The sequence below is a fragment of the Puntigrus tetrazona genome, chromosome 15 (assembly GCF_018831695.1).
Source record: "Puntigrus tetrazona isolate hp1 chromosome 15, ASM1883169v1, whole genome shotgun sequence".
NCBI classification, from domain to species: domain Eukaryota; kingdom Metazoa; phylum Chordata; class Actinopteri; order Cypriniformes; family Cyprinidae; genus Puntigrus; species Puntigrus tetrazona.
In genome coordinates, this window is record NC_056713.1 from 1180698 (window position 1) to 1204923 (window position 24226).

The window sequence follows — 24226 nt, forward strand, 5'->3', positions numbered from 1 at the left end:
GTCACATTGTAATACTCTTTCAACAATAACAATGTACCCAAACAATGCACATCTCTGATTTACTGATGTTCTGCGACATTTTCAATCTTTGCTTCTTTTGAAGTGAATATAAAAGAGCGATTGATCTGTGAGAGTGTAAGTGGATGTTTACAGCTTGTCGGCCTGATTATGTGTGTGACTGTCTGTTTAGACAGGCTTTTTCACAGTAGTTTGACAGGAAACAAATTGTAGTTTTCATTTCTGTTGGTATTAATTATAGTCTTTGAAATTGCTTTTGTCTGCTGCATTTTACTGTCCTAAGACCCATTCACAGGGGCTGTATTGTTGTTTTCTATATTGTGTTTGCTATGGAGTTGTTCATTATTGGAGGCTGATGGAAATTAAACAGTCAACTAACATTAGGCATTTTATTTAGATCATCTTTTATATGGTGTCTTAGAAATGTAAACGTTAACTTTATTTTCACTTGATGAGAAACTCAGTGCTTAACTTAATAGATGTTTTTGGCTTCATCCAACATTCTAACTTGTATTTTCATTGTCTTCCTACTCTTGCTTATCTAAAGGTCAGGGGCTTTGCTAGCATAAAAAAGAAAGGCATACTGTACAAATGTCTTCTTTTAAAACACAGTGTCCTTATCTGATGCAACTTTAACCTTTAAAAAAAACTAGTGAAGCTGCAAAGCTGAACATTGCACATCTTTCAGACTTTCAGTGTATGGATTGCTTCCTATGATCAGCTTGGCTCCTGCCATTTTAATAGTATTCTTAGGTGCAGGTCAGACCCAATGCCGGTGGAATGTGACCTGTTTTTAACAGTGGCCTAAAGCTCAGAAGGCTTGTGGAGTTTAATCCTTGACAGTTCCTTAAAAGACTAAACTGCCCTGTAATGAAGCTTTGGAATGCTCTGATCACTTATGATTGAACCGTCTCACTGGAACCCACTGCTATGAACAAGAGTGAACTTCACGCCCTTTTGGCCACTACATGCTGTTTTAGGTTTACCCACGAGCCCGACCCCCTGTGCCCTCTTTCACTCCTCTACTCATTATGTAGGCAAGTGGGCCATGTATGAGGGCAAGTCCAGGCATATCCTCATCTATTAGTGACTGTGTTTTGACACAAAGGGTAGGATGAAGTCCTCTCAAGCCTGCAGGTTACATGCTAGCCTAGCTTTGGCTTGATGGACTATCATGTAGTAAACAAACATAGTCATGGCAGTGATTGTATCTTACGTCTGATTGGTGGATGCTAAAACATCTGCTTTTTGCTGTCTGTTGGATGATATTTTAGCAGTGGTCCCTTTTTTGTGCTATGGGTGTCTGCAAGATTGAATGTCTTTTTGAATGTATTTTTTGCCTACTTTTTTAATTCTTAAAGATACAGACTTTATAGTAAACAGAGGAGGATTGGCGAGGTTAAGGTTGACATTTGAGATGGGACCTTGTCTTGCTTGAACATGCTAGTAGCCAGTAGTGTATTGCAATTTGATTATGAATATTTTCATTAATATTTGAAATTTATATTTGTCAAATTTATGAATCTGAGCAGTTGTTCAACAAGAAGTATTTAGAATTGCAGATGGACATGAACAGTTATTTAGTGCTTGAATGTCTGCTTGAAGTGCTTGAATTTTTATTAGTTGATTTTGTATCAACCATACTAGCCATCTGTTCGCATGTTTGTGATATCTATGATTGTTTGTTGCTGCATTAGTTCATCAGGGGAAAAACACAGGCTGATTTGGCTCTCGTCTTTGGCTGTTGTAAATTTACATTTTGTTTTATAGCACTGATAGCATGCCGAACATGGAAAGACAAAGCATTACATGGAATTACACATCTGGGACAGATCAAGCAGATGTGGCTCTTGCGCTGGCGGCAATGTGTGAGTTTCAGAGAGCTAGGTCATGAAGAGCTAAAGAATAATGAGCACTTCCTTAATTAGACTAATGACTTTCACAATTGGTCACGAACCAGCACGCAGTGCGCCACTTGTCATGTTGGTGACCCAACAAAAAAGATGCACAGATTTTTTTATTGCTTTAGTCCCAGAAGGTGGAGTCACCACCTGGTTGTGCGTGTATGTGTGCGACACATGGGTCATAGCTGATCTGTAGCCAAGCAGCTGTCATGGTTATTTGTTAATGATTTCTTTTTGGTCAATAATAATTTTCTGGTATTTGTTATAGAGCTCTCAAGTGTGTCTCTGATGAAATGAATTTTCAGGATATGGATTCTCACATTTGTTCTTCCTCATTGTAACATCTTGGAATTTTAATATGGAAAGCATTACCATAGGTGGCACTTACAGCAACCTGTTCTTGAGCATAATTACTTAATTACCTGACCCTTTATCAGCATGAATGGTATAATTACTCCCTCATAGCTTACTAACTGATAACCACATCTGAGGGCTAAAAGAGAAACAAATGGTTCATTTGAAATCTTATTGAATGACTGCGATGAAAATATATCTAGGTTACATTTTATACATTTCTTGAGCAGTACAGGTATAATATTTAACATACAAAATGGAGATGATGTTTCAGAGTTATGTTACGTGGAGCTGGTCAGTGGTTGAACAAACATAACTCTGCCACACCCACAGCACCGCATTGCTCTCCAACTTGTTTTGACTATAGTGGGAGAGTAGAATGACAAATTCATTCTTGACATTTCAGGCTTTTTTCTAGCTAAGCCAACATACCTCACTTTTGTTTGCTATATTGCAAGTTTCCAATAACGCTGCCTAATCGTACTGTAGCAAAATCTGTTTTTGAGAGAGTTATACAAGCCTGATTCTGCTGGTCTTATCACTGATCCAACATTGACTGGCATTCCGAGGCTCAAACTTTGATACCTTTTTTCCGCTCAGATATTAAGTGTCAGAAATTCAAATGAAATGTTAAAACTCTTACATGTTTTGTGATTTTCAAGAATGCTGGCTGTTACATAGAAGCTATTTCACAGAGCAAATTCGCCACAGCAGAATCATTTCTTTTGGCCCAGACTGTGACAGTGACATCTGCAACTGCAATCATGTGTCTCTTGTGATTGCTAGATGTAGTGCCTTGAGAGCTGTTGTCAGCACGTTTACCTTGCCTCCAAGGTGCAGCTGTTGATGAGGCAGACGGAGGTCTGTCTTGGTATAGCCAAGTGCCTATATATATATATATGTGTGTGTGTGTGTGTGTGTGTGTGTGTGTGTGTGTGTGTATGTATGTATGTATATATATGTATATTATATTTGTTTCCAAAACAAATAGCAGTATTGCTATCAAAAGCGATGGATACCCTTTTACTTTTTTCATCTTTTTTCAGCATTTGGCAGACTATTGTGGCTTAGGATTTTAAGAACAATGTAAAAGCTTCTTTTAGCACTTGTCGTATATTGTCTAGAGGGTTCTGTTCTTTTTGTAGATTTCCACAGGCCTTGACTTAATTTGTTTTTGTATCCACATGCTTTCACCACTCAATTTATACATCATACATTTTCTGTTTTTTATTTATTTCTGAATTTGATTCACAGTATCAAATCTGTTTGAAATGTTAATGGAGTTGTTAATTTTTGTTATAGCAAAAACCATTTGAAAATTATTTTTGAGACTGGAAAAGAGCCAATGTGCAGGGCTTCCTTTTTAAGGGCCATTTTGGGTTTCCCTGGTTGCCCAATTAAAACTGTATCTCTGAAGCACTTATCACAGCTTTCATCTGTGTGTATATCTGTGTGTATATGTTTGTGTGTGTTTAGGGATTAGAATGTGGAGCCTTGTAGCTTTGAATCAATTAAAACAAATTTGGCTTTGGTATGATACCAGCCTCTTATACCTTGGTATTGATACCTTTAGGTTATGCATAAACAACCCTGGGCAACTGATAAAATAAATCAGGGACTGGTAATGCAAAATAATCAAATTACTTGTGACCTTGCATTTACGTAGCCCCTTAGTGTACTGAAATAAATTTTAACAGACAAAATTCATTCATTAATTTGATGTGAAAGCTTATAGCTTTGTAGTCATATTTGGACAAATTTGAACAAAATTAATTTTCCTTTAAGTAGTCTTGGATATTTAATTAATTAAAATGTCATGGACAATTTATTATAAATCTGTCTTTGTTTCTATTTTGTAGTAACTTTCTAATTGTAATGTCTCTTTTATTTCTTGCAGGGTCAGATCCAGGTTGGGAGAACCTGAAAACTACAGTATTTCTGTGTCAGAGTGCCCCTGAAGAGAGGAGATGGGCTGGAATAATACAACCTGCTGCACACCCGCCTAAGTCCACAGGGACTCCTATTCCCCACCCTCAAACCCATTCCCTTCTCCCCTTTCTAAACCTCTGCCAAAATCGTGAATAGCCAAATGACTGTGGGTTTAAAAATTGACAATTAAAGGGATTGTACATACTGTCCCTGCATGGAAAAAACCTAAAGTAACTTTCAGGATCTTTAGAAATAAATAATTTCCCAAGCCTGGACACATTTGGATGGAACATCAGCCCAGCAGCTTTCAAACTAGAGCTTCTGGGAATGGCAAAATGAGTGCTGTCATACGATGATGATGGCAAAAAAACAAGATGCCCGGGCACCAACCTACAACCTTGTTGTGGTAGGTTTGTCCGGGACTGAAAAGGAAAAGGGGCAATGTGGAGTAGGCAAGTCATGCCTTTGTAATCGCTTTGTTCGCCCCAGTGCTGATGATTTTTATTTGGACCATACATCTGTTTTAAGCACAAGTGACTTTGGTGGTAGAGTGGTAAACAATGACCACTTTCTGTTTTGGGGTGAGGCGGTACGAATGTCGGAGGAGGGTGCTGAGTGCCGAATGCACGTGGTGGAACAGACAGAGTTCATTGATGACCAAACGTTTCAGCCACATCGAAGTACTGCCTTACAGCCCTATATCAAGCGGACAGCTTCTACCAAACTAGCCTCTGCTGAGAAGCTTATGTATTTCTGCACAGACCAGCTAGGACTAGAGCAAGACTTTGAGCAGAAGCAAATGCCTGAAGGCAAGCTTTTAGTGGATGGATTCTTACTGTGTGTAGATGTGAGCAGGGGAATGAACCGAAATTTTGATGACCAGATGAAGTTTATCACCAATCTCTATAACCAACTAGCTAAAACCAAGAAGCCGGTTGTACTTGTGTTGACCAAGTGTGATGAAGGAGTTGAGCGGTACATCAAAGACTCTCACACCTTTGCCTTGACCAAGAAGAATTTGCAAGTTGTTGAAACCTCAGCACGCTCTAACGTTAATGTTGACCTTGCCTTTCTTACCTTGGTGCAGTTGATCGATAAGAGTAGAGGGAAGCCCAAGATCATTCCATACTTTGAAGCGCTCAAGCAGCAGAGTCAGCAGATAGCATCTTCTAAGGATCGCTATGAGTGGCTGGTAAGCCGCATTGTGAAGAACCATAATGAAACATGGCCCAACATCAACCGTAGAATGCAGACATCCCCTGAATACAAAGAGTATGTCTTCCTTGAGGGTACTTCTAAGGCCAAGAAACTATTCCAGCAGCATGTGCACAGGCTCAAACAAGAACATATAGAGAAGCGGCGTAAAATCTATCTCAGCACACTCCCACAGGCTCTCAATTCCTTGGTACCAGACCTGGAAGAGATTGATCACCTGAGCTGGTCGGGAGTACAGAAAGTTCTTGAAACAAAGCGAGAATTCTCCCACTGGTTTGTAGTGCTGGATGACACACCTTGGGAAACCACATCACACATTGACAACATGGAAGATGAACGCATTCCCCAAGATCTTTTGGAAACCCCTGCAGCAGAGCAAATCTATGAGGATCACTTACAACACCTGCGCAATGAGCGAAAGCGTGCAGAAATGCGATGGGAGTTCAAAGACAAACTTGCGTCTTCACCATTTGTTACACCTGGCAAACCCTGGGAAGAAGCTCGTAGCTTCATCATGAACGAGGAGTTCTATCAGTGGCTGGAGGAGCTTGAGTACCTTGATATCTATAACAAATACCAGAAGATAATTATTGACCAAGCCAAGGAGGACTTCCAAGAACTTTTACTGGAATACTCAGAGTTGTTCTATGAGCTTGAAGTTGATGCTAAGCCCAGTAAAGAAAAAATGGGAGCCATCCAGGAGGTTCTTGGTGAGGAGCAGAGGTTCAAGTCCCTGCAAAAACTTCAAGCTGAGAGAGATGCCCTAGTCCTCAAGCATATCCATTTTGTCTACCATCCTACTAAGGAAACCTGTCCTAGCAGTCCTCATTGTGTGGATGGGAAAATTGAGCAACTCTTAGCTCTTCGTTTTCCCACTCGATATTGCTTTGATGGGAGCTCAAAATCACAATTTGGTGAGGGGAAGGTAGACAGAATTAATCTTGTGATCCTTGGAAAAGATGGACTTGCAAGAGAATTAGCTAATGAGATCAGAGCCCTGTGCACCAATGACGAACGGTACGTGCTAGATGGAAGGACTTATGAACTGGCTCTTCGACCTATAGAGGGAAATGTACGCCTTCCAGTAAACTCCTTTCATACCCCCACTTTTGCCCCACATGGTTGCCTCTGCCTCTACAACTCAAAGGAGTCCCTATCTTATGTTGTTGACAGTATTGAGAAATTACGAGAGTCAACCATAGGCCGAAGGGATACCAATCTAGTTCAGCTTCCCTTGTCTCTTTTGTTGGTAACCAAAAGAGGCGTTGGGTCAATTTCTGACATTGGAGGTGAAACGGCACAAAGCCTGATCCAACAAGGTCAACAAGTGGCTGGCAAATTTCAGTGCAGTTATTTAGAGCCTGCTTCTCCAGGTGTGGGCTATGGTCGCAATGTAAATGAGAAACATTTAAACCAGATACTCAAAGGTCTGTTAGACACTCGAAGACCCTCAGTTAGTCTTGGCAGTAGCTCCCCACCTTTGCTTCCTGCGTTTGCAGGTTTCAGAGACTCTCAACAGAGCACAGACGGTGACTTGCGAATCGTAATGTGTCTGATGTGTGGAGATACTTATGATGTTGACCAGCTTCTTTCACCATTCTTGCTGCCCCAGCACTGTCGGCCCTCTTCTAATCTGTCCAGTGGAACATCAGTTTTGTTGGATTTATCAATCGGTGGCCAAAGGCAAAGCATTGATCTCGCTGTTCTGTCTTACCACTCATCTTTTTCCTTACGTAAAAGCAGATTAGTGCATGGTTACATAGCAGTGTACTCAGCCAAACGGAAGGCGTCCATGGAAACCCTATGTGCCTTCCTTTGTGAGGTCCAAGATATTATTCCAGTGCAGTTGCTTGCTGTTGCAGAGACTCAATCAGAACTTGCCGACTCTGAGGCAGTCCGGGAGCAGCTTGGCCAAGGGGAGGAACTGGCCCATGAAATTGATGCCCGTTTCAGCTCTGTAATCTGTGGACCTGGTGGGGTGGTGGGAGGCTTGCATCGGATAGACCACTTTCAGCCATTCTTTAAGGAGGTAGTGGAGAAGAAAACCATTGTAGAGGCAACATACATGTATGACAACGTTGCAGACAATGTCACCAATGAAAATATTTCTTCACCTAGATGTGGCTCCCCAAGCATCACATTGCTGGACTCAGAGGATGATATTGAGCCTTCTCCACCTTATCCCACTCTAAGGGAAGATGGCACTTTAGTTCATAGTGTAGGTTTCAAGGTCCCAGATATGGAGGGTGATGCCTTCTCACTGATCTCTGAAATCACAACCTTTGAAAACAAGCTTAACAATAAAGTCCCACCTCAGGTGCGACCAAAACCCAATGTCACCTTTGACATTCCCAAACCCTCAAACATCAGTTCATACATGGACCTGAGTCTACATGGACCTAACAGGCGCTCATTACCATCAGTCACCTGGCCACCAGCAACTGAAGGTGGTTATGATCCATCTGACTATGCTGAGCCCATGGATGCAGTATCAAAGCCCCGACCCACAGAGGAGGAAAATATTTATTCTGTACCACATGACAGTACACAGGGCAAGATCATCACTATTCGCAATGCAAACAAGAGCCATTCTAATGGTGCAGGAAATGGATCAGACAGTGAGGCTGATAGCAGTTCATTGGAACGTAGACGGAAACTATCTGCTCTTGGAGTTAAACCTCGGCTGTATCGTGATCGCTCCAAACGTCTTGGAAAGTTCAGCAGCTACCGCACAAGCTTTATTGGCAGTGATGATGAACTTGGAGGTCTCCCCAAGACTAAAGAGGATGAGCTTGCTGCACAGAAAGGGGACAGTTCCTTGAATGAAGAAGGCGAGGACCCAAAGAGGAGGAATATCTTGAGAAGTCTGCGAAGAAATACCAAGGTAAATTTTGTGGTGTTCTTTTACTGCATATATTCATTGTACTTCAGTGCACATTATACAGGTAACTTTTTTTTTTAAGATGGCCAGGATTTATTTATTTTTTATTGATATATTATTCTATAATTTGCCATCAGTGCTGTTTTTTTTTTTTTTTTTTATTAGACTATATTTTTGTATTGTCTGTGTATTGTCAGTGTTTGACAGACTCTTACAGAAAATGTGTTCTATCTAACAAGAGGTGGCATGCCCTTTTGTTGCACTTAGGCAAAGCCTTTGACCCATTATCTAAATACAAATTACAGTCTTGGAGCAGAAGCATGATAGGCTGTGTTTTTCTTAATTTTCAGAATGTCTGTCCACTGAGAAAAGACCAAGTTATTTTTTTTATGTGTCATGGATTCACAGACTAAAATCTTTTAAACCTGTTTTTTGCTTAATAAGTTGTAAAATGTAAATTATATTTTGCTGGGAATACTATTATAACCATCACTCCCATAATGCGCTGTACTCACACGAACAAACATTTCAGTTACTGCAGTTCTCGTAGAGCATGTGACCGCCTGAGGGCATATGAAAGGATTGAGCCACCAGTCCTTCTCATTGCACAGCAGTGTCTTTATTACTTCAGTGGGGTTAGAATGAGGCCATTGGGTTAAATCACCTTGCTTGCATCAATTGCCTTATGGGACTGATCCATAAAGCAACCCATAAAAAAGCACAGCAGCCCAGTAGCCCCAGGGGTATGTACTGGTTTAAGCCCTGTTCAACAAAGACTGTCCCCTTCTGATGTTAAAGGAGTTCAAATAAGCCTTTCCTGTTTCTGTATACTATCCCATCTGGCTCTCTCTTTCTCAGTATGTTAGACGGCAAGGCCGGAAATGTTCACTCAGCCTTTTAAATTCTCCTCACCCAACAAGTGGAATGTTTTAGATTCCACCGTCACCTAGTTCCTTTCTAATGCCCCCTTTAACTTTACATGAATAGTTGCATGGTGGAGATCAATCAATCAATCATTTTTATTTATATAGCGCTTTTAACAACACAGGTTGCATCAAAGCACTGTACAGTATAATGACAGGGATGTATAGTGACGAGAGTGACCAATTTCTTATTAAATGCAGAGACGGTCTCTGTAGTCAATTCAACGATAGTCACTAGAAGTTAAGTGTCCCCAACCAAGCAAGCCAGAGGCGACAGCGGCAAGGAAACAAAACCCCATGCATATATATAGATACCAAGGGACTTGTTTCAAAGTAAAGTTTTCCACCACTTGCAAACACTTTGTGCACAGATTATGAGGTTAGTGAGGCAAAACATTGAATTAATTCACATTACAACACTAAAGTATCCTGTAAGGTTGCAAATAGGTGGAGTAGCAGTTATAAACATGATGTAGCTGGTTTTCTTTGTGCGCTTTGGTCTGGGTTGCTGTGTGACCTGCATTGCAGGGTAATTCATTACTTTTGCATAACATTGGCATCCCAGTAATACTTCCTGTGAACTGTAATTGGAGCTCAGATTCTTTACCGAGAGCTTGAAGAGGGGAGGGTGGTAATTATGTAAACGTCTTTGCGAGGAGCCAGTGGGGATTTAGGTGAAATCTGAAAATAAGAAAAGGAGTAGAGCAGTGGGAAATGTAAGGAGAAGCAAAAAAGAGAGAGAGATAGAAAAAAGGGAGGCAAATGTGGCATGGTTCCTGAATGCATGAAAAGCAGAGCTTTGACCTGCGGATGTACCAGGAAGCCAGCTTGCCTTCTAGCTATAGAGCAGACAGACTCTGGCCTAATAAGCGTCATAGCTTTTTCTCTTGTCTGACAGTACTGCAGACACGCCAGCCAATGAGCCGTGATGCCCTGCTGCAGAGAATTATGGGAAGGCAGGAGGTGGGGAGGAAGTTCTGAGTAGTGTGTCCTTCTGCCGAACTCTAAAAGCAAAAAAAGTCAAATCCAATGTACAATGTATAAACTGTTAAATTGCTGAAGTCATGTGAATGATTTGACTACCTTTAGGGTGATCTGATGCAAAGTATTTGGACTCAGATATGACACTTCCAAATATCAATTTCATTGCATACAATTCTAAATATAAATCCAATTGTCTACAAATGATATTAAACAATGTCTTAAAATTAATTTTTTTAATCAACTGATGAGAAGGTGATTTCAGTGTATTTATGCATTCAGTTCACCATAGAATCACTGCATTTATACATTATGTTCCCATAACATTTGACATGTATGTTTATTTTTAATATTATAATTCATTATTTCGACCTGTTGATGCATTTTATATTAAATTTGTGGAGATATTGTAAGTGCTTAATTGTGGCTCAAACTTAGGTATTGTTATTGTACCAGCAAATAATGTCTTCATCTCCTGTCTCAGAAAACACGGCCAAAGGCCGTCAGTCATCGTTGTCCAAACCTCTGGAAAGTAACTACTTCGGTGTTCCCTTGGCCAATGTTGTCACGCTAGAGCGGCCCATTCCACTCTTCATCGAAAAGTGTATCCGTTACATTGAGACTACAGGTAAGCAATACACAGCCAACATTCTGACTTTTGTATTATTACTTTAGAGCAAGGTATTTAAGTTAGCCAGACGCGGTGTCAAGAAGTATGTAGTTTGAAGATGTGTATTTTTTTTAAATGGCATTGTTTTGAACATACATTGGTTTGTAATTGTATTGTATTCCAGCAAACCAAACCAACCAAGCTGAGAGACCGGCTATCTACCTTAGGCCGGTATAAGATGTTTTTGTTACCAGGGTATATGCTGTACCTAACCTTTGTTCATTTTGACATTTTAAATGATACCACAGAGCTCAGTGTGCAAATAACAGCCTCTCATGTTCAGCAGTATGATAATGCAATGCATGAATGCAGGTATGTGCGCTTGTTAAGTGTGTATCTACGCAGCTGTGATTTGATTTGGCTCGGTAGCATTAGCGCCATTAGCTTCCAAGGATTAAGCTCATCAACTGAGAGCAAGTGCATTTGCTCCGGCTGGGGTTTTCTGTAATGCTGAGTGTCGGAGACTACATCAGTATTCCCTGTGGGATGCATCTGTCCATCTGTAGTTCAGATGAAGTCAACCCTGCTCAACCTACTGTATAATGAGCCCCTGTTAGTCAAATGTTGGCGTGTTCACGGATGCAGATCTCACAATTACATTGCTTTGTGCGCTTCTGGATTATCACTCAAGTGATTTGACTGGATCCTCACTGCTGGATTAAGATAGCACACATAAGTATAAAAGAAAACATTGGTACAATATCTATATAAAGCATCAACTACATGCTTTTATGTATTACATACATAGCTGAAGTGTATTCATTTCAAATCCCTAGGACAGCACTCAACCCCACCCTTTAGATCGAACGTGTGAACCACTAGAGGGCAGAGTGGAGTCAATGGCTGTGTCATTAATAGTTTTCTTAATTCAGCTCCTGATCTTTGTCCCTCGTTTCCATTTCCTCTTCTTCCCACCCTCCTCCCGCCTTTATGTTTCGTTGTGTATGTGTGTAAGCTGCCAAACCCCTTGCGGTAATTTTCTGCCTGATAACTCCCTCATTGAGATCGATATCGCATAGCAGAAATGGCGAACAATCTTTCGGGCTCAGCTCTTTTTTTGTGCTCTGTGGGTGGAACTGGATTCTACAACAGCCTACAGCATGATTTGCTGATAGCACCCTCAGCGTGAACACTAGAGGATACACATTCACTCACTCACTTTCTCACTCAAAGTGCCTTACCCATCAAAACAATACAACCTTATCTGAATTACACCGAATTGCTTTTACAAAGGCTTTTGTAGAAAAATGTCAGTTTGACATGTCAAGCAAGTCTTGCTAACAGCTGCAGCTGAGAAGTGCTTAGTCATAGCGGCTTAGTATCGTACATATGGCAGCGCTGTGTATGTCAGGGCCTCATAAAAGCTAAATTTACCTCTAGCTGTATAACATAGGGATTGGACACTGGTCGTATGAAAAAAAGCTAGTGAGTTTATAAGGTCAGATAGTGAGATTTAATATTTATTTAGTGATATAGCTGAAAGCAAAATTAAATAAGTAAAATACTAAATAAGCAAGTGGCGAGGTATCTACATAAGTGTTATGTGAATGAAATTTGAAGCTTTTGTGGAGGTCTGCTAGTGCAGATTCCTTGGGAGCCTGGGCTTGTCTAATGCAACATGCCTAATTATGCAAGGTTTATTTAAGATCCGCTAGTTGTTTTCAAAGTACTCTACCATTCAAACGTTCGGGGTAGATGTGCTTAAATGTTTACGCTGATCAAGACTGCATTTATTTGTGCATAAATACTGCAAAACCGTAATAAGGTCAAATGTCATTGCAATTTAAAAATAACTTTTCCATTGTATTATTCAAAAAAATTAATGCTTGTGATGGCAGAGCTGAATTCTCAGCATCATTGCTCTTCAGTGTCGCATGATTATTATTGCAATATGCTGATTTGCTGCGTTAGAATCGTTTATTCTTACGAATGTTATAAACAGGTTAGTGTTTTTGTCGAAACCTCAATTAATATTTTTCAAAGTTATTTGATTAATAGAATCATTTGTTTAAAAAATAAAGTTTTTAACATCGCAAAGGTATTTATTGTCACTTCCCTTCAAATGATTGTATTTTTGCTTATGTAATTATAATGCTTACATTTTCTCAGCTGGAAAACAAGCAAAGAACATTACATTATCCAAGAGCATCATCTCAGGCTCAGTCTAGCGGGAGTTTGTGCACTTTAAAAACACTCCTATTATAATCAGTGTCAGAATCTACGCTGTATGACGTATAAATCTTACATCACATGTACATCTGCACTTTGTTGTTTATGATGAGAATTTGTGAGTTAGAGTTCAAGGAAGCCTCATTTGAACTCTTCTGTTTGGCCATTGCATTTATAAGCTCAGCAAAATCGTGTGTAATTGGTTATAATGCAAAATACTGTAAAAATGCATAAAAAATATATAATGCAACAAAGAAGTTAGATATTATTACTCATAATAATATTAATATATTGTGCAACATGCTTTACCGTCCGAATTACTTAATTGACTTCAAATAACTCTAAATTATTCAGTCTTTCTTTAATCACCTACATATCCTATGTACTATATTTGTACGAAACTGTATTTTGTGAATGTTTCAGGCCCAATTTATTGCTGAGTGACCATCACATTAATCAAAATGACTTATTTTAAAGACTTTTTTTTAAGATTCAGTTTATGTGCAAACTACGCAAGTTACGCTTGTATATTTCTAGAGAAGGGTTCATGTCATTTTCTCCTGCATTTTGTGTTTGATGGGGCAGAAATGAAAACACGGTCGCCGCCTGTTAGGTAACCTCAGATTTTATATACAGTAGTTTCTATAGGGATCCATTTCCGTCCTTTCCGTTATGCCCTCTGCACCAAAAATACTTGCCTTCCCCTATTGTTCCGCTCATTTCCCGTTCATTCTTCTAGGTAAACCTGTCTCTCATTTAACTTCTCTTTCCTTTTTATGTCTTCTCTCACTCTCTATCTGTCAGTCCTTTTCTCGCTGTAGCAATGGGATGGTATGATAAATGAGCGTTGCTTGTTTTAGGGCCATTGGGGTCACCGTCTCCACATTATTCACTGCTTTTCATAGCAGCAGGACCTGTTCCAGAATCAGTCCAGTGCTTCACATTATGGGAACAGGAGATACACTATATAGTCTCAGCCCACAGGCCACCAACTGTAACCCATCAATCAGACCCTATTTTTAATATTAATAAGATAATGAAATAGCTCTGGTAGAAACAGCTCTAGTTATTGAGACAGGGAAGGAGGGAACGTGACAGCCGTTAGAGGAGGAGAAATGCTGAATTGGCTGATACTGGCCCCAGAGGATATGCTGAAGATGATGGCAGGAAGCGGCAGGGGTTTGTTTGGACATGTTGCAGGGTTATCTGTGCATTAGGAGGGCTTTAAGCAAAAAGGTCATGGTGAGTTTCAGTTAGCGAAGCCCACGAGGCTCAAAGAGCTCTGCCTTTTTTTGAAATGCCTTAACGTGGCGTTCTCTTGACACTGCTAATGGACTGAATGTTCATTTCAAAGGCCAGTAGATTGAGAGTGATGGACATGAAATGACATGAGAGAAATTATATAATGAACTGGAAATATGGTGGCTTCCTTGTATTGTCCTTGACTGTCCTTCAGAGGATGTTTCTCTTTCTCCATCATGCATTCCTGTGGCTTCTGTTCTGTTTGAACACTTTCTTTAGGAGTCTTTAGTTTGTGGTTAAATTTGGATTAAGCTATGAATGGATAATCTTGAGTGATTTTGTATGATTGTATGATCTGAATTGAGTTCATTAAGCTTCATTTGAAGAACTTCCTCCTAAAGGCCAAATGAAAAGCCCAATCAGGGCTTGACAATAAGGTTGATCATCTGGCCAGAGTTGAGAGTTTCTGACGAGTTGATGAAATGGTGACTTGCCCTTACAAGGTTACTAATACATTGTCACCAAATGCAAAATTTGTTGATCTTGAGCATGTTTTATGCTCTGTGAACTGTTGTTTTTCGCTTATGTTAAGCATAGTTCTATGAATTCTGTTTTGTTATATATAAATATAATGCATGCTTATGAGGTTTGGCTTTAAAATGTAATGGCATTTGTGTTGCTGTGGTTTATTTTTAATGATGATGCAATCATATTTAAACGGACAGTTTTATATTCATATTATATTTGAGACTATTTTAAAAGAAACTTAGATTGGTTGACCAGGTTGTCCCTGTGGTTTTCTCAGACATCAAAAGTAGAGTTTTACAATCAGTTCAAATCTATAACGCAATATGAAACTTCATCTTTCAGAAGTTTACGGTTCTCTTGTCGCTTTTCCCTTTCCTTTTTTCCCCTCATGTTCTTACACTCCGCCATAAACACACCCTTCCTCTCTACACACATTTCCCTTCCTGCGGCTCCACAGAAAAGCTTTTATGGATAATTGATCAGGAGAGGTGAGGCAATCAATGCGGTCTGCCTCGGCAACGCGCCGACTCATTTCCGAGAGTGTCTCTCTGCCTCTCGCTCTGTCTTCCTCTTTATCGATGTACTTGTTTTCTCTTTGCTCGGGTGAGATGGGCCAAGCTGAGCCGTCCTCTGGCTCTTGCCTTCGTCTGCATCTGTGGGGCGCAAGACGCAAGCTGCTCTCTGCCTGTGGCAGCCCTCATTCTTCATGTATGACTGATAAGTCAAACAGTGAAGATATGACAGTCGGAGTGTGGTCGCGCAATTAGCCACCTCAGATATAAATTAAATATGTGTAATGAATTGTACATTCTGAGCTGGAGATAACACCATTGTTGGATCTTATCAAACTCTGACACTGTAAATGGAATGGAGTGCAAAACTCATTAATTAATGTTAACTCTCTCTCTCTCTCTCTCTCACACACACACACAGGGTTGAGCACAGAGGGGATCTACAGGGTGAGTGGAAATAAGGCCGAGATGGAAAGCATGCAGCGGCAGTTTGACCAGGGTGAGTCACATGACCTGTCTGCCTTTCACTTACTTTTTCTTTTGATCTCTCTTTTCAGTTTGTTTTCTGTGCTTTATTGGCCTGGCAGATACATATAAATAGAACAAAATGCAGTGTAGCTAAATAACATGCAGTAATATTCGATTTAAAAACAAACAGTGGCGTGGAACGTAAGTTGAAATAGCAAGGAATGAAATTAGTAAGGGTAAATTTAAACGATTCAGCGTTGGGAATGTTTCATGTCAGGCAGACACAAATAATGCATTTAAATGCTAATCTGCCTCAGTATTTTCTTTTATTTTTTTTAACCTTTGCTGCATTTTGCAGTGTGAATTGAATGTAATGAGAAGTCCATACAGCACAGACTTGAACAAATGAGCAGATTCATTTAATGGTTTGAAACCGGATTGAAGCTTCGCTACCATTGCAGTTTTGAAATAAGAAGGAATTATGCGTGTTATGTAATTAGAACCAAGATATTGAATGAAAAATGAAATATTGATGCTAATACTACCCATAACGCACAGTAATTCTATAAACAGTCCAGTGGTAGTAACTGTTGACACTGTGGTTGATTCTGGATGTTGACACTCCAATATAGTAGTTGCCGGTGTTTCACCTTATCACTGTTTGACATCCATCAGAAAATGGAAAAATAAAGACAATGACTAGTGTGTAGCTAGTACTGCTGCTCGAGACGACAGATGTAAGCGAGACACTCTACGTTTAGCCGAAAAAGTTAGTGTAGGAGTTTTTGGATCCTGTTAAAAAATGTGGAGTCTTAGCTGGTGCCGATCGACAGTTCTTTTCAAAAGTTCTTTCTGTACACTTTTGTATAGTTGGTTCCCTATACTTCCCTACACTTGCGTTTAAGTCATGTAGTGAAACTCTGATAACATGACAGCCCTGGTATGAATCTGTCAAAGTCAAATCAAACCCCGACTGCTGTCCTCCAGTCGTTCTCACTTTTCTTCCTGTCCACTTTACACTATATAATCTTATAAAGGCAAATAAAAAAAATCTAAGGTAATGCTAGACGCCGAAGTTTGCAGTATCGAGATGAAAATATATTGTCCCACTGCCTCACTCAAGTATGTACTTTTGCTATCTCCACAGAAAGTAGTAGCTTTTAGACTAGTAATGGGGTTTTCTTTGATGTATACCTTTACCATGAAACACTGACATTATCAAGCTTAAAGTTTGAGTACAGAAGGCAATACTTGCATACCAATATGCATACTTCCCTACTGTATAGTAGGTGAAAACAGCATTTAGTCTGTACCCAGATGACCTACTACTACTACTACTTAGTCTACTACTGTTATTCCAAAGTGTGCATCTGATGGGATGTTACTCTTATAAGGCTAGGGGAGGAGAGATGGGACTAATAGTAAAATGATGTAACTGATGTGCATAGGTTATGTGACAACATAGCGTATGCAGATTTAGAACAGGCTTTTTATAGTGCCCCTATTATGGATTTTTTAATACTGGCTTTCATGCAGTGTGCAAAGCAGCTCTAAGTGAAAACATCCTGCGGTGTTTTAAATCTGAAAGTGCACCGTGTATAATCATAGTCTCTCGAAAGAAAGAGTCGACTCTGAATCATTGAAACGAGTCTTATTTAAAAAGAATCTCAAGCCGTTTCATGTTGACGTCTCTATTAGCATATTGTCGAAAACGAAACCCAACAAAAATTTGTTTACGAAAAACGTAAATTCATTCTTCACCACTAGGTGCCACTTCTGGAGTGGTAAAAATAGCTGTTTTCCCGGTAACGCTGTGCATAATTCAGTGCTGTGCTCACATATTACAGACTTTAAAAGCATTATGAAATTACAATGTGACCAATCAAACCTATCACTGCAGGTTAGAATCACGCAAAGGAGGGGTTTATACGAATCATTTTGTAGTCTTTGAGCAAATACGGTAAAAAAAATTGCATATTATAATACAGTAAAAGTATTTTTTGACATTGCATGCATGTTAACCTGTTGTTGGAGACTCTCGAAATAAAAATATGATAATTTCATTGCAACTGTCGAAGTGTCCCTGTTCTGTTGTAGGCAGAGTACGTTCCTCATCTTATGTAATAAGTAAGTACTAGACAATATGCAGTTTCACCTAAAGACCGTTGTACACAAATATCTTTTGTTGCATTTCAGGTAAGACTCTTGTTAGCAACAAAACTGTACATTAAATTTGATGCAGAAACCAAAATGGGTCTTGTATTTGACCCATGTTCAATATACACTACACTGAAAGCCGAAACATTATAATACCGTAGTGCTGTTTCAAAAGAGTGCCTTAAAAAACCTGTAAAGCTAAAAACGCGTTACTGAAGTATAGCAAGAGCAATGATTCTCACCTTCTGGCTTCTCTCTCTCTGTTTGTCTTGGATCCATGAACTTTCTTGCTCTCACATAACCCTGTTGTTGTAGCAGCATAATCTAAAGACATCTCGCGGATATCATAGAACTCTGTTACTCATATTTGCCTTGGGGAAAAGTTTGAGTGGGCCAGTCACAGCAGACCTGGCTGACCTCGCTGCTTTCAAAGAAATGGCTGCTATTCCTCGGTGCATGGATCACATTTCCGTAAATGAGCACATTGTAGAGCAGATAAGCTCAATTAACCGGGACTGATCCACAGCTATTGATCCGGCTCACCGAGGCCCATTACGAAAGCATAATGTAAGAGCGCATAAAATATGCCTGTATTATGTGCATACTTAAGAAAAGGCAGTACAATGTCTATTTTCGCTTGTTCATTTACCTTATACATGTCTATATAGTTTATACACTATATTTATACACACACACACACATATATATATGTATATATATATATATATATATATATATATATATATATATATATATATATATATATATACATGTGTATATATATATATATATATATACATGTATATATATATATATATATACATGTGTATATATATATATATACATATATATATATATATATATATATATATATATATATATATATATATAAACCTATTAAAATAAAAACAATATTTTCAGTTGTAATAAAGTATCTATATTCATGCATTTAACTGTATTTTTGATTAAATGTAACCTGGGTGAGCATAAGAGACTTCTTTCAAAAACACATTTACTGATCCAAACGTTTCAATCATAGTATATCTCAAATTTGACCAATTAATCAAATGTTAACCTTTTTCATCCAGAATAGAATATAACCTTTATAAATAAAAACGCACCTAAATATGCATGTTGCAAGTATTTTGTGCTTATAAAGTAATATTACAAGCAGTATTACATGTTAATGTCTTTACGAGTATTTACATAAAATTTCATGTGTTTTATTAGTTAATAGACATGGACTGAATGCCCCCAATCTCTCATTTTCATTTCATCAAGCTCTCTGAAGAAACTGTTGTGGATGTATGTCTGTGTGTGTGCGGCACGACGGGCCGCCCTGTTTGTGTGTTTGCGCCGGAAGAGAAGGTCAGTTAATTACCAGCAGATTGGTTTGGGTAATGAACCGCGAGCGCACACGCTCCACTGATCTGGTCGGGCCCGGTTCGGATCGGCGTGAGCTAATAGAAGGCGAAGGCTTGTGTCTGATCGATCAGAACCCCGCGCGGCCAGGTGACAATACAATTACGGCGGAAATTACTGCGCAGGTATGTGCTCAGCAGCATCCCGGCCAACTCCAGAGAAATGTCAGACGATTCACAATCAGGTGCTACACGGCAGTTATCGATCTCTGATGAAATACAATCAGGACGGCTGGGGTAACTGATCTGGGGTCAGCTGCATTCAACACGCTGGTCTGAAAGATTACAACTGTAATGCGAATGTGGAGTGCTTGTCTGTGATTGGAGCTTTAACTCGATCGTACCGGCTGAAGCGGAGATCAGGATTGTTCTGTGGTTTTAATCGGCGCTTGTTTTGTTTGCGGCTCGTGACCTCTCACCCTCTCCTGTGCGCTCATTTCACGGCTGCATGCTAAACGCACGTTCGCCAATTAGATTTTGCTGGATGAGCCGAGAGATTCGAGATGCTTCCAGACGGCAAGAAGGGGACAGGTTGGATTGTGCTTTCGAAGGGACCCCTTCTGTGAACAAAGCTGCGTTTGGAAGAAGTTCTTGCTCATATGATCAATCTCTGAACAAGAACAGAATTTCTGGTTTTTGGAAACAGATTGTTTGCTGTTAAGGCTGATCAAATACCTCCTAGAAGAATGTGTCAGTTTGCCGCCTTATTCATCTTGGTGCCAGTATTTCAGGGTCATTTTTTTTATTATTTGTTACTATCCTAGGTCAGTGGTTTTCAATTCCAGTGCTAGGGACCCTCCTTTTTAACACACCTGGATGATCCACGTGTGTTTAATAAGGGACACGTGCAAAATGCTCAGAGGTGGAGTTGAGAACTGCTGCCCTAGGTTTTACCCATTTGTCACTGAGGCCTTTTTTTAATAATTTAAAACACAATAAAATGTACTATGCTTCCTTATTCTTTTATATATTTTAATAAGTACAAGTAAAATAATTTTTACATGTTGTGTTACACTAAATGACGATGTAACATTATTTCATTTGACATTTTATAGTGTATAGTGGTCTAAATGTTGCTGTTCACCATCTCAGACAGCTATCTTACAAAAATCAAAATCCTCAGACAAAAGCACTTTGCTAATGAAACAAACCAGTAGGCCAGCAAATAAGAAATTATTTAAAACTTTCATAAACAGCAATATTAAGGAAAAATGTTCTGTGATGGTGTTAAATGATTAATTTATCACATTGTTTGCCAAGTCTATTAATTAAAGTGTATTAAAAACACCAGATAGACTTGGAAACCATGTTCAAAACACAAGGGGTCTTGAATATTTTCACACATTTACTGTCAATTGTTGGGCAGTTTGAAGACATTTATACTAGGTTTAGCATATCAGCATAATAGCTTGGTTTCTGAAGGATCATGTGACCCTGAAGAATGGAGTAATGATGCTGAAAATTCATTTTTGCCAGCGTAGAAATATGTAGTAGTACATATTATTTCTATGTAGTAATAGTAAACAGTTCTTTCAAAAACATTAAGAATTTAAAACCACAAAAAAGTAGATTAGTGCTTTTAAATGATTAATCATAATTTAATTGCTTTCAAAATAAGTTTTTATATATGAATATGTATGTGTACTGTTTATATTTATTATGTAAATATAAATTCACACATACAGTATATATTTATATAATAAACATTTATGTTTATGCATTCATATATTTATATATTTTAGATTATTATGTGTAAATGTATATACTATTTGAATTGAATATATACATATAAATATAGGAATTTATTAATTAAACTTGAAAATTGTTTTCATAGTTTTAGATTGAAGGTCTGAGACAAAGGACAAAACTAAATTTAGTGTTAAAAACAGAAAATTTGTGAAAAGTTTTTACAATCGCTATGTAATTCTGTTGGTTTTAATAAAAATCTAGTCCCTGCTCATAAAATTGCCTGAAGTTAAGGAAACACCCATTAGAAGGATAATGTACGTTTAACCAGTCGCACCCTGAAAATGATTATGCTGCATTTCCTTTTTAGACTGTAATTTAACTTTTAAATTGCAAATAGCTTGAGAAGGTGCAGAGACTCATAAATTTCCATTTAAAAGTCTAACCGAATTTTCTCCCTCTTTCTGTACCTCGCAGACCTTAACATTGACCTGATCGAGAAGGACATGTCTGTGAACACGGTGGCAGGAGCGATGAAGAGCTTCTTCTCAGAGCTGCCCGATCCTCTGGTACCATACAGCATGCAGACGGAGCTGGTGGAGGCCTTCAGTGAGTATCAACACCAGAGTGAGCCGACTCTAGCAATCAATAGAAACACCGATACAGGGAAGATTTTCCACAGCCAGATGTTTACTGTCAGAAAGCAGCTTGCTTGGTCGTAGTCCTCTGAGGTTAGTGTGCTCTGGAGAGCTCCTCTGCTGGACATCCTGTGTGTGGAGATGGGAGAAAAAGAAAAACAAGGGATAAGCCAGCAAGTAGAAATGGATTGAGTTTCTGCAGTGTGCTTTCCTGTTGCGGTATTATAGACTTCTCTCCCCGTTTTTCAATACACACAAACTCTCTCTCTCTCAGTGTGAAGTTCAGCTTTGTCTGCTCTGGGCATCGCTCCAAGCCAGCAACACACAAGCGATGAGACTTAAGCCTAAGATTGCCGTTAGTCCTTCACTCCAGACTGTTTCTCAATAAACAAGCCCTCTCAAGTCCTGCCATGCTTTAAATAGTTTCACAAACAGCAGGCCTGATTCAGCAGAAAACAAAGCGTAACACCCAAACCTGCATTGGTGGCTTTTGATTGGTTAAAATGTTGGTATACAAAAATAAAATCTTAGTGCTGTTCAAACCTTCATTTGAGTCAGTTGCGTGTTTTTTAGTGAATTTAATTGATCGGATACCAACATTGTCGGATGCTAATTTTAGCTGTAAAAATTAGCCTTGCTTTTTTCACAATCAAAAACGCATTTGTATGTTTTCTGCTGATGATGTGAGGGGATCTTGCCTGTGTGAATATTTCTCAGTAATGAAACTAGTGCCGTTCAATCGCGATTAATCGCATCCCAAATAAAATGTATTTATATGTACGAAATAAATATACACAGCTCACGCACAAACACATGCATGCGTACATTAAAGAAAACCATTTAGTACGGGGAATTTATTTTTATATATATAATTATAATGTATAAACGTAACTATTTTCAAAATATATACTGTGAATGTGTTTGTATTTATATATACACAATATATAAATATGCATAGTACAGTACACACACACATATTACATAAAGAAAAACTTTGGATGCCATTAATCGTTTGCCAGGTGTTGTAGGTGGTTCCTCGGGCGTTCAGATTGGTGTTTGACGTGTGGAACAAGTTACGCAGCAAACATTAACGTAATAGTTCACCTAAATTAAATTCATTTACGCTCCCTCGTGTCATTTCAGACGTGTTTCAGTTGGTGTCTTCTGTGAAACACAAAAGAAGATATTTGGAAAAACGTCAATGCTTTATCAGTACGATGCAAGTCAGTGGTAACGAAAACTATTTGCTTACCAACATTCTTTAAAATATCTATTTTTGCTAAAGAAAGCAAGGTTTGGAACGGCACTCTTAACACTTAATATAAGCAACCGCTTACTAATAGTGAAAGTCGCAACTGCACTTTTAACCGAACATTATTAAATTCAAGAACATTACAGAAGCCCATCGAGAGTAAGAAAGAGGATAGCGTAGAGAGCGGACAGACGGCGGGTCACCTGACTGCCGTGTCACTCTCAGCAGGTGGTGGGCGGGGCTTTGCTCTGTTCCGTCTGTTACTGGATGCCATGGCAAGAGCCCAGCAGGCTTGTTCTGTTTTAGTCTCTGAAAACGCAGGAAGCACCTGCACTGCTTTAAGACCTTCACAATGATCCTCTGCTTTGTCGTTCTGCCATCTATTAGACGTCTCAATGGGATATTTAAATGAATGCATTGTCTTACTGGCACTGCAGGTTTATTTATTCGATGATATTTGCATATTCAGTCTCAAAATCGACAATGTCTGTGTAGGTTTTAAAAACATGATGATTTGGGATCATTTTTATTACTGCACAGGGCGGGGCAATATGGCCAATAAAATTATAATGATAGTTTTTTTCATAATTATCACGATAAAACTTTATTTCTTTCAAGTTTAATGCCAGAATTTCTCCCCGAAGTGAAAGTTGCAGAAACCAGGCCATCAATTTTCCTTAACTAAATATAGAAACACAAAAATAAATTTCTTACTTTCTGCATGTTCTAATGAGTGATATTGTTTCAAAACTGGTTCGGGTTGCCTGATAATAGTAATAATAACTTTTTTGTCTCTTAGCAATGCACATTTGATAGTAGATTGAGTTAGAAGTAAATTGTTATTAAATTAAAATTTTGTTCATTACATAAAATTAGTGACCTCTGATAATTAGAAATAGTTTTTTATTGTTAAATTTATTCTAACCAAGTTTTTATTTCTTTTTATTTTATTTTTAATAAAGCATTTGTCTCCTATAGTAGCATGCATTTAAGTCATGATAAACACAGTAAAAGCCACACATACAGCATGATAAATGGCCCGTGTGGCACGATTCGTGTGGTTTAGCACTGCTTTTGGTGCATAAACATATCAAACATTTACCAAACTCTTCATATCGCTTCATCAAGGAAAATTACATAGTGATGATTATGGAATTATCGCCCAGCCCTACTACTAATAATATAGTTCAGGTTAGGTTAAGTCCAAAAATGATTAGATTAGCGTACAGCTGAACCTTTGTATGCCTGTGCAAATTTTGCGAGTAGTATGTCTAAAAA

General features: G+C 38.8%; 1 protein-coding gene across 1 annotated transcript in view; it reads left to right on the plus strand.

Annotated features, from left to right (window-relative positions):
• The window catches only part of arhgap35a (Rho GTPase activating protein 35a), a 67317-nt gene that overhangs the window by 37308 nt on the left and 5783 nt on the right, over window positions 1–24226 (plus strand). Inside the window, 5 exon segments of the mRNA XM_043259745.1 lie at window positions 4174–8304; window positions 10690–10707; window positions 10710–10833; window positions 15748–15825; window positions 21536–21667. Of these exon segments, the coding sequence (XP_043115680.1) occupies window positions 4558–8304; window positions 10690–10707; window positions 10710–10833; window positions 15748–15825; window positions 21536–21667 (4099 nt within the window). The 5' untranslated portion in view covers window positions 4174–4557.